The sequence below is a fragment of the Nipponia nippon genome, unplaced genomic scaffold, assembly GCF_047370975.1.
Source record: "Nipponia nippon isolate SJK-2023a ecotype South Korea unplaced genomic scaffold, ASM4737097v1 scaffold_19, whole genome shotgun sequence".
Classification (NCBI taxonomy): Eukaryota; Metazoa; Chordata; class Aves; order Pelecaniformes; family Threskiornithidae; genus Nipponia; species Nipponia nippon.
In genome coordinates, this window is record NW_028262335.1 from 2,153,360 (window position 1) to 2,167,269 (window position 13,910).

General features: G+C 54.4%; 2 protein-coding genes across 4 annotated transcripts in view; both read right to left on the reverse strand.

The window, feature by feature from the left end:
- Positions 1-247: 247 nt before the first annotated feature.
- On the reverse strand, positions 248-9,932 carry ALDH4A1 (aldehyde dehydrogenase 4 family member A1). Of its 2 annotated transcripts, none has more exons than XM_087755233.1 (15): positions 9,782-9,932; positions 8,926-9,019; positions 8,521-8,613; positions 8,367-8,414; positions 7,824-7,979; positions 7,089-7,238; positions 6,898-6,972; positions 4,341-4,528; positions 3,355-3,428; positions 2,605-2,801; positions 2,175-2,222; positions 1,657-1,809; positions 1,307-1,428; positions 656-774; positions 248-525 (listed from the first exon to the last, which is right to left on the reverse strand). In XM_087755233.1, exons 1-15 carry the CDS (start codon positions 9,814-9,816, stop codon positions 413-415), a joined length of 1,665 nt encoding a protein of 554 aa, XP_087611359.1. In that variant the 5' UTR covers positions 9,817-9,932; the 3' UTR covers positions 248-412. The 2 variants fall into 2 exon arrangements, with proteins under 2 accessions (XP_087611359.1, XP_009461716.1); XM_009463441.2 differs by lacking the exon at positions 9,782-9,932 and adding an exon at positions 9,146-9,413.
- Positions 9,933-10,578: 646 nt separating this feature from the next.
- The window catches only part of IFFO2 (intermediate filament family orphan 2), a 43,727-nt gene continuing 40,395 nt past the window's right edge, over positions 10,579-13,910 (reverse strand). For both annotated transcript variants that reach the window (XM_087755162.1, XM_087755161.1), the window contains one exon: positions 10,579-11,121. The gene's annotated coding sequence lies outside the window, so the exon portion shown is untranslated. The remainder of the gene's footprint in view (positions 11,122-13,910) is intronic.

The following is a 13,910-nucleotide window of genomic DNA, read 5'->3' on the forward strand; positions in this document are numbered from 1 at the left end:
GGGGACAGAGACGGGAAGGACGTCGCTTTTACAGGCGACTGGGGCAGGGCCAGCCTCTTACTGCCCACCTCCCGCTTTAATTCCAGCGCGCTCAGCCCCTCTGAGAGGGAACCACGCTGGACCGCTCGGGATGGACAAAGCGGGAGGAGAAGGGAACCCGAGGTCCAGGTACGCTTCTGCAACCACGCCGCCAGCCCCCCCTCCGTTCATTAACTAAGCGTGCTTACATGACTAAGAAAACCACAAGGAATTTTTGAGTTCACAATTTAATAATAGAATTTTTCTTTAAAAATAAAACCTAAGCTCGTCGGATTAAATATCAGGAAATTTAAGTGCTTTTTAAGGTTGCAGCCGCGAAGCCACTCTGTGCGTTGAGGATCAGTAGTACCGGTGCGGGGCCGGGGAGAAGGCATCACTGCATGTAGGCGTAGCGCCAGTCCCGCAGGGGCACGTGCGTTTCTTTGATGGCCTGGGGCGAGGTCCAGCGCAGGATGTAGTGGGGGCCACCGGGTTTGTCGTTGGTGCCTGTTTCAGAAGGAAAGAAAGCGCCGGTGACCACGAGATGGAGGACGGGGAACTCGCCCCGACGGGGATGCGGCTCAGCGCGCGGCTGTGCAGGTAAGCGCCGTCTCCAGGCAGGAGTTTTTCGTCTCACCTGAGATGCGGGAGCCTCCGAAGGGTTGCTGAGCCACGACGGCGCCTGTCGACTTATCGTTGATGTAGAAATTGCCGGCCGCGTTGCGCAGAAGGTTCCTGGCTTCGTCGATGATTCTCCTGAGGAGGGACAGAAATGGCCGTGACCATGACGCAACGGCGAAAACCTGTGCGGAGGCCTCTACCCTTCTATAGCAATTAAAATCCTGCAAAAAGCATGTCTGCGTTTCTTTGCACACGTGTCCAGGACTGCACGTTGATGAACGCACACTGAAATGGGTCGTGCGTACTTAGAACTCAATTAAATTATCCCAATTTTGTTTTCTGTTAGTTTGTTTCTCTTTTAAGTTTTGTTGTTAGGAAATGAAGGTGATTATAACGTAAGGAGGGGCCCCCTTTGAGGTTACACCGCTCCTAGCCCTCCTCCTCCTTAAGAGGGCTGGGGGCGCATCCTCCCGCATGCCCCCGATGTCTCCTTCGGGAGAGTTTCTCACCAAAAAAAGCATTTTGGGGCTGAGAAACCCCCTTAGGTGCATCCTCTTCCCTCCTCAGCCGGAGGAGGGCTAAAAGCAGCCTAAGCTTTGCGGGAAATGCTTTCTTTTCCTCCTCATCACGCAGCCCCGAAGGGGAAAAGCATCTTTTTGGCACTTACTTCTCCTGGGCGAAGACTGCCCCCGTGAGGCCGTAGGGCGTTGTGGTGTCGATGAGCTCCAGGACCTCCTTGTACCGCTTCTCCGGGTAGACGTACACCGTGAGGACGGGGCCAAAAATTTCCTGTACGGCAAAAAAATAAATAAAGCACTGGGTGGGGACAGCCTCCAAAAATAAGCGGTGGGCGCTTCAGCACCCAATTAGCTAAAACCGTGATGAAGAGGAAGAGCCCCGCACCAATTTAGCGTAGGGCACTGGCCAGCTCATCTCTGCGTCCAGCGGACGCCTCAGGACGGGGACCTGCAGCCCCTCTTGCGCCTCTCCTGCCGCCTGCCTGCGAGCTGCCCTCACCTCTTTCATGATGGGATCCTGCGGGTCCTTGCTCTCCACGATGCACGGCTCAATGAAGTACCCGATGCTGTCGTCGCAGCCGCCTCCTGCCAGGATGGTGAGGTTGGACGACTTCTTGGCGTGCTCGATCCATTTCTTTATCCGGGCAAAAGACTGAGAAAAGGAAATAATAAAAAAACGAGCATGGGTTCGGGGGGTCTAAAAGGAGGTTTGGGCAATCGCTACGCTGCTCTTCCTGCTCAGAAGGGGGAGTGGGAGCTGGAAATAACCGTCCTGGGCGCTCTCAACCTTACATCTGAGAGAATTTCTCAGCAAAATAACCCACTTCTCGAGAGGGGCAGTGACTGAGCCTTGCAATACTACAGGAGGGAGCAAAAGAGGGCTGATAATCCGCTCTAACTGATTGCTGATGTTCATACTTTGCTGTAAGCAATAAATAAACCATTTAACCTAACACTTAATGAAAGCCTGGTGGTGTTACCTTCTTGCACGAGTAGGAACAGGAGAGGTGAGCTCACCTTGTCGTCGATCACTGCAGAGAAAAACGTCCCAAAGTCCTGGGCGGGCTGTGGGAAGCCAGAAAGGAGACAGAGTAAGTACACACTGTGCCGAAAAGCTAACTCTGAAATTAGGAGGAGCTGAAATTCCCCAAATAACACTTCCCCCCGCTCCAAACACACCTCTGATCGAGGGCGCGAGCTACCCCTTTTCAATTAGTCTGCAGCATTCAGCGACTTACACAATCCTTCCTGCAGACGCTGGCTACAAGTTAATTTCTAATCACTAAAAAAAAGATGAAGGGGGGGGAACGGAGGGGCGGTGGTGGGGAGAACCAGTGGATAAAAAGCTCGGTTCAATAGGAATTAGTAGCCAGTTACCGCAGTCTCTAATCCCATCAACCACCCGCTGAGCCGCAAAGCCCTTCAGCAGCCCGGCAGCTCTGCTCACGTCTCCCACTTTGATCTTCCCGTGCTCCTCCAGCAGTTTCTCTTTGATCTGGGGCCACAGCGAGTCCGGGGCGTAGAGGCGGGAGCAAGCCGAGCATTTCTGGCCGCCGTACTCGAAGGCCGAGCGCAGGGTCCCGTTCACCACGCTGGCCACGTCGGCCGAGCTGTGCACCAGGTGGAAGTTCTTCCCGCCGCACTCTGGTGCCAGAGAAGGGAGGAAAAGGGACAAGCGAAGGGTTGTCAGGGCTGTGCCACCTCCGAAAACCACAAGCTACGGCCAGGTCCCATGCAAGGGGCTCAGCCGGCACTCGCCCTGCCCGGTCCGCAGTTCCTCGGGGAACAGGGCCAGTGCCACGATCCCGGGGAGCACAACCCCAGCGCTCGAGGAGCCGGAGCAGGCTTAAAAAACTGATGGAAAAGGGACTGACCCGAGTTCCCAAACTTTGCGTGGAAGCTCTGCAACCCCAGAGCGTCACCTCCTCCCGCCCAAGTGCCAGCTCCCCACCACAAAAGCCCATCCCGTGCCGGTGGGAGCTGGTGCCCTGAGCCCCTCCAAATACCCAGCGCACCCAGACGAACAAGCTTTACGCTTCTGCCACAGAGGGTGGCCAGGATGCAATTTACTGTGTCATTTGCTCTCTGCTCACAGGGAGAGGAATCCTGGCCATCGCTTTATTTTCTCCCCGAGCAGGGGAGAAACCAGCCCCCTCCACGCCTGCATGGCCTCCCCCCCCCAAAAGGCAGCAGTTACCTCCAGCCAGGCGTGGGAAATTGCGGTAGCGATCCAGGTTTTCGGATACCTGCTTCCAGAGCCGCTTGAAAGTCCTGGAAGAGAAAGGAGGAGCTGGTTAGTGCACTCTTGCCTTTGGTCAGGGGTGGCACTTGGAAAAGGCCCATGTGGGTGATGTGTCCTGCTGAAGGGGACCCCAGCAAACCCGTGTCCGTCCCCAGAAGAAGGGACGCCTACAAGCGGAAGAGGAGACGCTGAGAATGAGACCCTAGGAATCAAAGCAATGGCGCTACGCAACAAACCCCTGGTTTTAAAAATAAGAAACTCTTGCAGCGTCACAGGCAAGACCACAGCAGCGAGCGGCCAGCAGAAGTTTCTGTTCTTCCCCTTCCTCTGCTTCTTTTCGGTCCTTACTGTGACAAACCCCTTGGCTGCAAAACAACAAAAATGCTAATAACCTCCCACCAGGAGGCACAGCCACTAATACTAATTTATGAGCTTCCCCCTTTTAAAGCACGATGCTCATCGGACCACGTCCTTCGCCGGTGGAGCGGGGTCCCCACGTTTCACAGCCCGTTGCGGGCTGCCGGGGCCCTCAGCGTCGCTAACTCACCCCGACGCGCGGGCAGAGCACGAGTTTGCAAATCTACCTGGAGCTGGCATCGCTCTGCCAGCGCAGCGCGGTTCATTAAGCCCAGCCACAGCAGCCCTGGGAGACAGGGCAGCGTCACATGCAACTTTATCTATTCTCTGCCCCTTGAGTTTAGCAACAGAAACACCCTGCTGTTAAATGCGCTCCCTGTAGCAAGAAAACCTGGTTAGACACTTTTTTAATCACTTTTAAAATCCTACTTTCATTACATTGTGTAAGGATGGCCAGGTGTCTGCCTGCTACTCTCCTCAACGCTGTCCTACATGCTCGAAGGACCGGCAGACGAGCACCCAGCACCGTCTCGGCCGGCGGCTCCTCGCCCCTCTCCCCCCTGCCTCTGCCCTCCCCAACGTACGGCACGCTGCCGGTGAAATTGAGCCCACAGAAGTGCTCGGAGCTCGTGACAGTGTCCCCAAACACGGGCCCATCCGCCGGCACGAACTGCACAACGTTCGGGGGGAGCCCAGCTTCGAGGAGGATCTTGTAGACGGCGTAGCTGGAGAGCAGGGCGGTGTCGCTGGGCTTCCACAGGACCACGTTTCCCTGGGGGAGAGGAGAAAGTCAGGACATGAGGAAAGGCTTCAGCCCGAACACGGGTAGGCAATGCTTAAATGCTCTGGCAAAGGTCTGTCCCGCAGCCTGTGGGACCGGAGCAATGGCACCTTTGGGTGATTCACACCAGCCTTTTACCCCGAGCACTGGTTTTGAAAAGGAGTGTGATTGCCCTGGTCACCCGAAGCACAAAAATCCTCCCCTTTCACAGCGCCGGGTCGCCATGCCAGCCTTTCACACCCTCCCTTGCCAGGGACGCAGAGTTTTGCCTTCCCTAAGAAGAGCTGCGAAACACGGACCTGTTTTATGTCTCGGGAAACGGGACGGCGCCGCTAAGAAATGTGCTTACGACACTGCGAGCGCTGTCACTCGCTGCCACCGGGTTTGCGCACGACCCAGCAGGTGTTTGTGCCAGCCAGAGCACTGAAAGGAAACCTCGACCCTGGATTAATCGTGCACAGGCAAGGAGCACAACTGGCTGGAAAACAGAGCGCTGAAACGCTGGCCGGGGCACCCCACCCCTTTGGCTCCGTGCCACCGTCCTCCCTTCGGCCCCGTGCGCAGCCGCGGGGCCACGGAGGGCCCACTGACGTCCCCTGTGTCACCGTCACGCTGCTGGGCCCCCACCACACGTGACCGTGCCACAGGGCGACAGCCCCGGGGGAGCAGGAGGGGGACTTTTGGACTCTGTCTCAACCAGGCAAAGCTCCTGGCCCCCCCTAACCCTCCCACTCCAAATGGTGAGAAAACTAAACCACACTCTGCAAGGAGTCTGCACGATCGGGGACAGCATGCCCGGCAGCCTGGATACCGGTGCGGTGCAGCCACCGCTCCGGTCCCGAGAAAATCCCGCTCCCGACGCTGTGATGGCATTAACTGCGTTGATCTCTCCAGCTCTTTAGGCAGGAGCAATGTTTAATCCCCTGGGAAGCGCACTGTGGTGACTAAAACATTGGGGCTCTAATTAATATCCACCTACTAAGTACCATTTTCTCCTAAATTTAATTGCAGGTACCACCTGCCGCTGAGCTTTTCAAGTCACTCGCTGTTGCCCTGCTCCTTTTCGCCCCAGGCCCAGGGCGAGCAGGGGGATTTCATCGCGCTGCAGCAGCCCGGTGGGAATTTATCGTCACACTTGAGGGAGCCGTGGATGCACCGCAGGATGCCCAAAACAGCTCACCCAGACCTGCCAGCACGGGCTTGCCCCATCCCAGCAAGGCTCCTCCGCTCTGGGATGAGTTTATCACCAAATGCCCCAAAGCCGAGGACCTTCCTTGAATCCTGGCGTGGAAGGAACACATCTCCCTCCCCCAAAAAACTTCCCAGCTCCGCGTTAGCTTCACCCTCTTCTTTCCTTCTCCCCACTCCTCCCCTACAGAACCGACAGGTTCAAATGCTTCGCCCTGAATATTGCTTTAAAATGTGACGTCCTCAAACTAAAAGCTTGGCGTCCTCCCTTACCGCAGCCTCCTCCACCTCCATCACAGGACACCACTGCTGGAGGGACCATCTTTGGTGCCAGGATGAACTCTGAGCCTAATTAGTAAAGAGCTCAGGACAATCTTGTGGGTTTTTTTCCAGTGCAACAATAAATTAATTAATCCTGGCCCAAATTCATCAGGTTATTATAGTCTCTCCCCAAAACCCACCCTGCCAAGGCAGGTGCTCCCCGTGCTCGACGGGCACATCGGGCTGGGACGCGTACAGAAATGCCGTTTACCAATACTTTGACTTTTTGGACCATCCTTCACGTCTGCCAGGATCTCATCTCCCAGTTCAGTGCTCAATGCCAGGGCCACGACCCACTCTCTCCTACCTTCACCCTAACACACCCGCTGTACCCCAAAAGCGTCCTCCAAGAGGAACCTGAGCAAGGACAAACTTTTGTGTCACGGCCGCACCCTGCAGCCCCGTTCACAGAGCAAGCACCATGCAGGAAAACAAAACCCTGCTGTATTTCTCATCTCCCCTCCCTCCTGCAGCATCTTCCTCTAAAACCCAGCCTAGGTGTGAAAGGACACCCTGCTTCAGAATAAAAACCCCAGAAGAGCAGGTTTAGGCAGTTTTTGCTTTTCCAGCACTTCCCCCATCACACCTGTCCATCAGCGGACAGCTCTAAAATCCAGCCACTAGAATGACTTCTTGTAATTAAAGACATCTGAGCCTAATTACCAGACAGCTGATTGAACTCAAGGGGACCAACAGAAGCTGGACGCCAGGTGTGTCCTATTGAACGGCACCGGAGAACCAGGGAGGCCGAATTCACTCCTCGTGGATCCCAGACCAGGTCCCCCTCCCAGCCTTTCTCCGGACTGTCCTCTCCATCCCCGGCTCCCCGTAAACCCCACCACAAGACTCACCATCAACGCCGGAGCCCCTGCCAGGTTGCCACCAATTGCTGTGAAGTTGAAGGGAGAGACGGCTGCCACGAAACCCTGCAGGCGGGAGAGGAAAAGGAGCGGTGGGAGCGCGGTGCCTCCTCTCGCCGTGGCGTGACGCCACAGCGTGGGGCAAAAAGGGGAGCTGCCGAAGCAGGGGGACAGCCTCTCACCTCCAGCCCCCGGTACACCATGCTGTTGGTGCTGATGTCCACGCTGATGGGCTGGCTCTTCTCCAGCTCCAGGGCGTACTTGGCATTGAATCGGAAGAAGTCTATCAGCTCCGCAGCAGCATCGATTTCTGCCTGGATGACTGTTTTACCCTGCCGGGAGAGGTCGCATCAAATAAAAGCACTGAGGGGAGGGGGGAATGCAGCAGCCGTGAGCCGCAGCGGTGCGGCAGGGCGCATCCAGATGCGGTTTGTGGGTTGCCTCTCTGACGCAGACCACGTGCTCGCTTCCGAAAGATGTGGCCTCCTGCAAGCCCCCATCCCGCCACGGCTCCTTTGCACTGAGCGGAGGCAAACGCAGCCCGTGCCTGTGCCAGGGGACGTCACATCCAGCTGTGTTCCCTTCAGTGCCTCCCCTGGGAAAGCCAGGGCTGCTGGGGTGTTTCGCAAGGGTAAACCCTAATACTTGCAGCCCACACCAGCTGATCCTGTTCCCACGAAGCTTGAGGACTCCCAGCTTCACCTCTCTTCCTTCTCAGCAAAGAGGCAAGGATCGGTTTTAGGATCAGCCTGTTTCCCCTCGCAGCACAGCTACAGGCACTTCTAACGTTACAGCCATTCCCAATGCCCCAAAATACCTTGGCAGCTCTTCCTGCCCTGCTCCCCTGGCTCCCGGCTCCCCACATTCCCTCCCGTTCACCCCAGCTATCCCCTGGCTCAATCCCACACCTCCCTTACCTGCCCGATCATGGTTTTGGCCAGCACTTCTGCTCGCCTCGGGCCGCTCAGCATGTCAGCTGCCTTCAGGAAGATCTGGGCTCGGTCCTGGACAGGTTTCAGGTCCCATTCCTTCCTCGCTGCCAAGGCAGCGTTAATGGCTTTGTTAATGAGCTCCTGCGGAAGAAAAGGGGAAAGGCAGCAAGGAGGAACCCACCACATCTCCGTCACCAGATCAGAGGGGAAGGCGAGGGGCCATCCATCCCCGAACACAAACCACAGCAACCATTTTCCCATCACAGCCCCAAATTTGCAGCTCCTGGTACTGACTTGTTCCAGGACCCCTGGGATTTGGAAAGCCAACACTCGCCCCTGAGCCTCCCTGCTCACAATCTGAGCAGCAGTTTGCGTTTCATCCAGACTTCTCACCAGCAATCTCAAAGCGCATCACGCTGCAAGCCTCGCGACCCCGCTGTGACATAAGGCTCGCTAAACCCAGGCGAAATGCTGCTGCTTCCCCCGAAAAAAATGAAAGGAAAAGGGAAGGCAATGAGATGCGCTCACCTTGTCAGCATAGCAGTACTTGGCCACCTTGTGCGCATGATTAAATGGCTGAAAAGAGAAGAAAAGCCGTAGTTATCAGTCCGACAGACCTCTCTCCTGCCGGGTACATCCCCCTGCTCTCTTCTCACTTGTTAAAGTTTTCCCCCAAACTCACCGACAGCTGGTACCGCACCGTCGGTGTCCACACCTCTTCTCCCCCGATCACGCACGGGATGGCTTCTGTCTTGCCCTTCAGGTCGGCGAGCGCCTAAGGGAGAGGAGGAGGAGAGCACAGCGGTGGGAGCTGCGTACGCAGAGCTCTCTCCATCCGCCCTCCCCGCCGGCCCCGCGAGCGAAGGGACACCTGGGGACAGTTGTCCTTCGGTCCCCTGGGCAGGGGATGCTCGCGGGCCGGAGGGACAGGGACAGGCGTTACAGCTGTCCCCGAAGGGAAGGAGCAGGCGCTGGGCAGGACGGGGCTTCCCCCCAGCAGGAAGGAGCCTGGGGCTGCCGTGCAGCACCAAAAGCACAAACCGGGACTGTAAAGACCCCAAAAAAGCCCGATCTCCTGCGGCGGTACCTTCTGAAGCGCTGCTCGCTCGGGGCTCCCTGGCTTAAACTCAAGGATCGGCTCGTTGGTCACCTCGATGGCGGAGCGGTGCTGCCATCTCCGCCTAGGAGAGGAGCAAAAGAGACGCTGAAATCTCCCCCGGTTTCCTCCGTCCCTCCACGCCCCAACCTCCAAGCAACACGTGTTTTCTCGCTCAGCGCCGCGCTCCCCGGCCAAACCAGCTACGCACGCCCAGGCACGGCCCTGCGTTATCACGCCCGTGCTCCATCCCGTCGGATGATGACGATGATGCCGGAGCCAGGAACCGAGCCCAGCCATGACCCCCCCAGCCAACGATCCCTTCTCCTTGCTACGAAAAAGCTGCCGGAAAAAGGTTATTTCTAAGGACAAGTTCCCAATCGATCCGGTTTGGCCCCGCCAGCTCCTGGCAAAGTCCAGGGCGCGGGGGCAAGCGGGGGCTGGCAGGCGCTGCCCGCTCCGCTGAGCGCCCGGACCTTGGCAGCCAGGCTCTGCGTTTCCCAACCCCGCCTGAGCGTTAAATTGCCCGCCTCAGCAATATTCCCCCCAAAAGGGGCAAAAGAAGGGAAAAAACATGGAAAATTGGGGGGGGGGGGGGGGGGGGGGGGAAGAGGCTGGGCTTGGCAGCGGGAAGGTGCCCGCGGGAAGCAAGGGCCAGCAAAAGCGAGCAGAGGCAAGGCGCAGCAGTGGGGCCCCCGAGCCCGCGCCCGCACCCGCGGGTTTCCCGCCCGCAACGCCCCGCCACGCCTGGGAATGCTGCAAACAGGGGGTTTTCGGGTGGGCTCGGCGGCGTGGCCCCGCCGAGGGAGGGGAGGGGAGGGGAGGGGAGGGACCCCCACGCACTCACCCGCCGCCCCGCAGCCCGCGCAGCGCCCGCCACATCCCGGCCCCGCCGCGCGCCCCGGCCCACGGCCGCGCCCAACCCACCGCGGGGGGGGGGGGGGGGCTAAGACAAACCCATCAAATTAAATACTAAATTAAAAAAACAAAAACCAAAAACCACGAGGGGAGGGGAGCGGGTGGCTCCCAGAGCGGCCCCGCGCACCCCCTGTGCGTGAGGCTGCGGCCGTGTGTGTGTGTGTGTCCCCCGTGGGGCGGGAGTGGGGCGTCCCCGCCGGCCCCCCCCTACCCCCGCGGCGGTGGTTGCGCCCGGCCAACGGGGAGGCCGCGCGCCGCGGCACGTGGGAAGGGGCGGGGCGCTGGAATGAGCTAAAAATAATTAAAAAGGGGAAAAAAAATTAAAACGAATAAAAGCAACGCGAAGGGGGCGGCTTTGCCTGTGCGCGGGCCCCGGCCTCGGCGGCGCCGCCGTGGAGCGGACCTGCGCGGGGAGAGAGACAAAAGCGGGCCGAAGCGGCTGCTGCGTCCCCTTTAGGAACTAGAAATTAAAAATAAAGGGGATTTTAACCCAAAATGGGGGCCTGGGCAGGGGCGGAGGGGGCCAGCAGGAGGCTGAGGTATTTTTATTTCCAGCACTTTAAGAGCGGCAGCTGGAAGATCCTTATTTTTAGGGGGGATTTAGGGAAAGCAAAGATTTGGGGGGCCAGGGACAGAGCAAGGTCCCGTCCTGCCCCAGCTCCAACTGCAGAAGCAGCTTTTGCCCTAAAAGCTGTTTTGCAACCCAAGAATTAACAGACACAGACATTAACCAGGAGTTTGGTATTTATTTTATAGGATTTTTTTGTTTTTCCTTGTAACCAGAGAACAACTGTAACCCGTTTTCATCGACAAGCTGCCGCACGCCCCTTCGCGCAGAGAAGCCCGCGGGTACGCGACCGATGGGTCGAGCGACGAAGGATGAACCGCTCCGGAGGGGCGGCACGGCCGAGGATGGGCGGACGGACGGACGGACGCGGGATGGGAGACCAGAGCGGTGTCTGGGGAGCCGGAGAGCTGACCTGGAAGGGGTCGGTGGGGTTGGTTTTGGCACTAAAAAAGGAAAATGGAGATAATCCGCTGGAACTCAGAGGAGCGCGAACACTTCTGGCTCTCGCCGCGGGCGTTTCTCGGTGCCCCTGCTCAAGTGGATTAGATATCCGAAGCCTTTGATGGTCCGAAATCCACCGCCAGTAAGCGCGTGTACCGTTCGGTCTGCTTGCAAATACCCAGGACAGACTTCCAGCCACAGAGGGAATCGATTTACATCTCGACTCCGGAGCAAGCCGGGGAGCTGGTTCATCCTTCGTCCTTTCCTCACCAGAGATCAAATAGCATCATCAGTTAAGTCTTTTTCTTTAAAAGAAGCTAATATACAGAATATAAAGCACAATATTTACAACAGTACGGTAAACAGGTTCATTTCCACACTGATCAGTAGTCTGTTTTAATGTGTATAAAAGAAATTCTTACATGACCTAAGAGGAACTGACGAGAAGTGACACAGCATGGGGAAAGAGGCATCAATATCCTCCACTTAAACACGTTAAATAATAAATAATCATTTTTTGGCAGAACTTAGCTACGTACACTTTAGCCGCAGGTAAGGTGTTTTAAGGACTGAATTGCATGTCTCTTTTGGTGAAACCACGTTACACAAGAAGTGTGTCTAGTGACCAAGCTTTTAATCATCCTCACCACACACTAATAAAAAAGAAATTTTAGGATTTCAGATGAAATCTGCGCAGGGATTGTCAGTTTGGGCAGCCAACAAACCACAGGTGTTGGGTTTGCGGCACGGTGGCACCGGGGTGCTCTGCCACGGAAACAACACGGGTTTGAAGCCACCCCAGGGTTTGTTTTAAGCATCAATGTCATTATTTCCTCCAAAGATGGAGCCAGCCAGACCTACAAGCACCACCTTTGCTTACAGAAGTGCTTCACTGTCGGAGTGCCTCAAATTAGGAGGGAATCATGATTTCTAGAAGCATCCAATACCTGCTTCTTAAACACAATTTGTTGCTTCTTCAGAAGAGAAGCTTTGAAAGGCTCCCGCAAGAACGGAAGGGTCTTAAGACACTGAACTACACACAAAAACAGACAAAAAGAAATAATTAAGTGTTTCTTCACTGCTCTGCCAAAGACCTGGCTTCAAGCCGTCAGTGTTCCCCTCTCCAGAAACGGGCTGGCAAGGGACTGAATTAAGAATTTGGCAGGTAGTGTTTCTAGTTCACCTCTAAAACCAGCATTAACACCACCAGGACACTATGTGTTGCCACGATTGGCGATTTCTTTTCTCATTTAAAACTCCAACTGACAGAAGTTACATTCGACTAAAAGCTTAAAAATCAAGCATTTGGGTGACTTAACACTGAAGGCAAACATATTTAAAACCTGTGTGTTCCCCTGCAACCAAGTCCTGGACCAGTGCAAAAGAATAAAAAACCAGAAATCCTGAAGCAACATGTGGAAAATCCTCATCAGGGTATTATTACACCATGGAAGCACTATCATTTCTAATTTTGCTGTGATAAATCGTGCTTTAACCATTCAGCTCTAAAATGAAGCACTCTCAAACGTGAAAACACAGTCAGAGACTTCCCAGTATTGCAACTCTCTTCCTCGCGCGCTCCAACACAAACATTCGTCCACGTTTTTCCAGAGCCAAGGGAAACATAAGGAAATAGCCGCTTTACAGGGACCGCAGCGCTGTGGCAAGGCTGTGAGCACCCACCGATCGCCGTGCCTTTTCCTCAGCCAACCTTGGACCCGTGACCCAGCTTGTATTTTTGCTGGCAGGAATGGTTATGCAAAAAAAAATAAAATAAAAAAAAAATAGATCTCATATTAGCAGTTTTAGATCTATATTCAGGCACGATTCTGATCTGTTATTTTGTTTCATCAAGTTAATTCCAATTTATACCGGTGTAGATAAACACAATTTATCTTCCAGCCAGGTAGAACACAAAACCCTCTTTGGAGCAGATTTTAAGATTACTGTGCTGCAATCACCCCCCGTACTCGGGGAGCAAACGAGGCCCTCGCCCTCTCCAGCACAATGCCTCGTAATCAGGGGAAGGAAAAAAGACAACAGGGGAAACAGCAATCATTCTGCAGTCGCAGAAAAGTTGTTACCCTGTTTTTCTTTCCCCCTCTCTTGCTCCGAGGAAGCGATGGGCGAGTGCTACACAGCCGTACCTGTTCGATTGTTTCCATGCCGTCGCTTGAAACCGTTTGAGAATTTGAGTCCCATCACGAGCTGAAGATACTTTACAAGGGAATAATTGCATTTGCTAACAGAATTCTGTTTGCACTTTAAAAACCTCTAATAAAAATAGAATATATACTGTGTTTTTTATAAATAGATTACACATTTAGCTTAGCTGAGTTTCATTACATTCCCCCCCCGACACTTTTTTTTTTTAAGGATTTTGTTTTTTCATTGTGTGAACTAATATGATAATGACTAAGTCTTTGAAAAAGATGTTTGTACCACATTATTCTTTGGACATTTTTGAACATGCATCCACGAAAGCAACTGCCATTTGTTTACTGAAAACATTTTTTGTACAAACCCATTTTAGGAATTTCATCTATTATTACACCGCTAACAAGCAAAAAAATTTGCTTCCTTGAAATCCTCTTTTAAAAAATGAGAAACGATGAGGAGGATTTTCTGATTGTAAGTCTAAAAAAGTGTCAATATGACACCGCATTAAGAATAGAAAACAAAAATAAAGTATTTACAGCTTTACAAAGGAAAAAAGAAAGAGGTCATCAAAATCATTTCCAGCATTTTCACCATTTTTTTTCTGGCAAGCTTTTGATCTGGTGTCTACAGAGTGGTTAAACGCAAACGGAACAGGACCACTGTCAGCTAAATCAGCAGCATCACTTGAAACTAAACCAAAGACCTCCTAGGGAAACTATCAAGGACCAACCCCCGTAACTGCCGAAAGGCTGGTCCACCGAGTCCTACACAGCCTAAATGAAAATAAAACCCCGATCCCACGTATGAAAACACCTTTTCTTCTTTAAAAATGGATTACATATGGTTATAAGAAACAGACACCAACAACCATGGTCATTTACCGGCATAC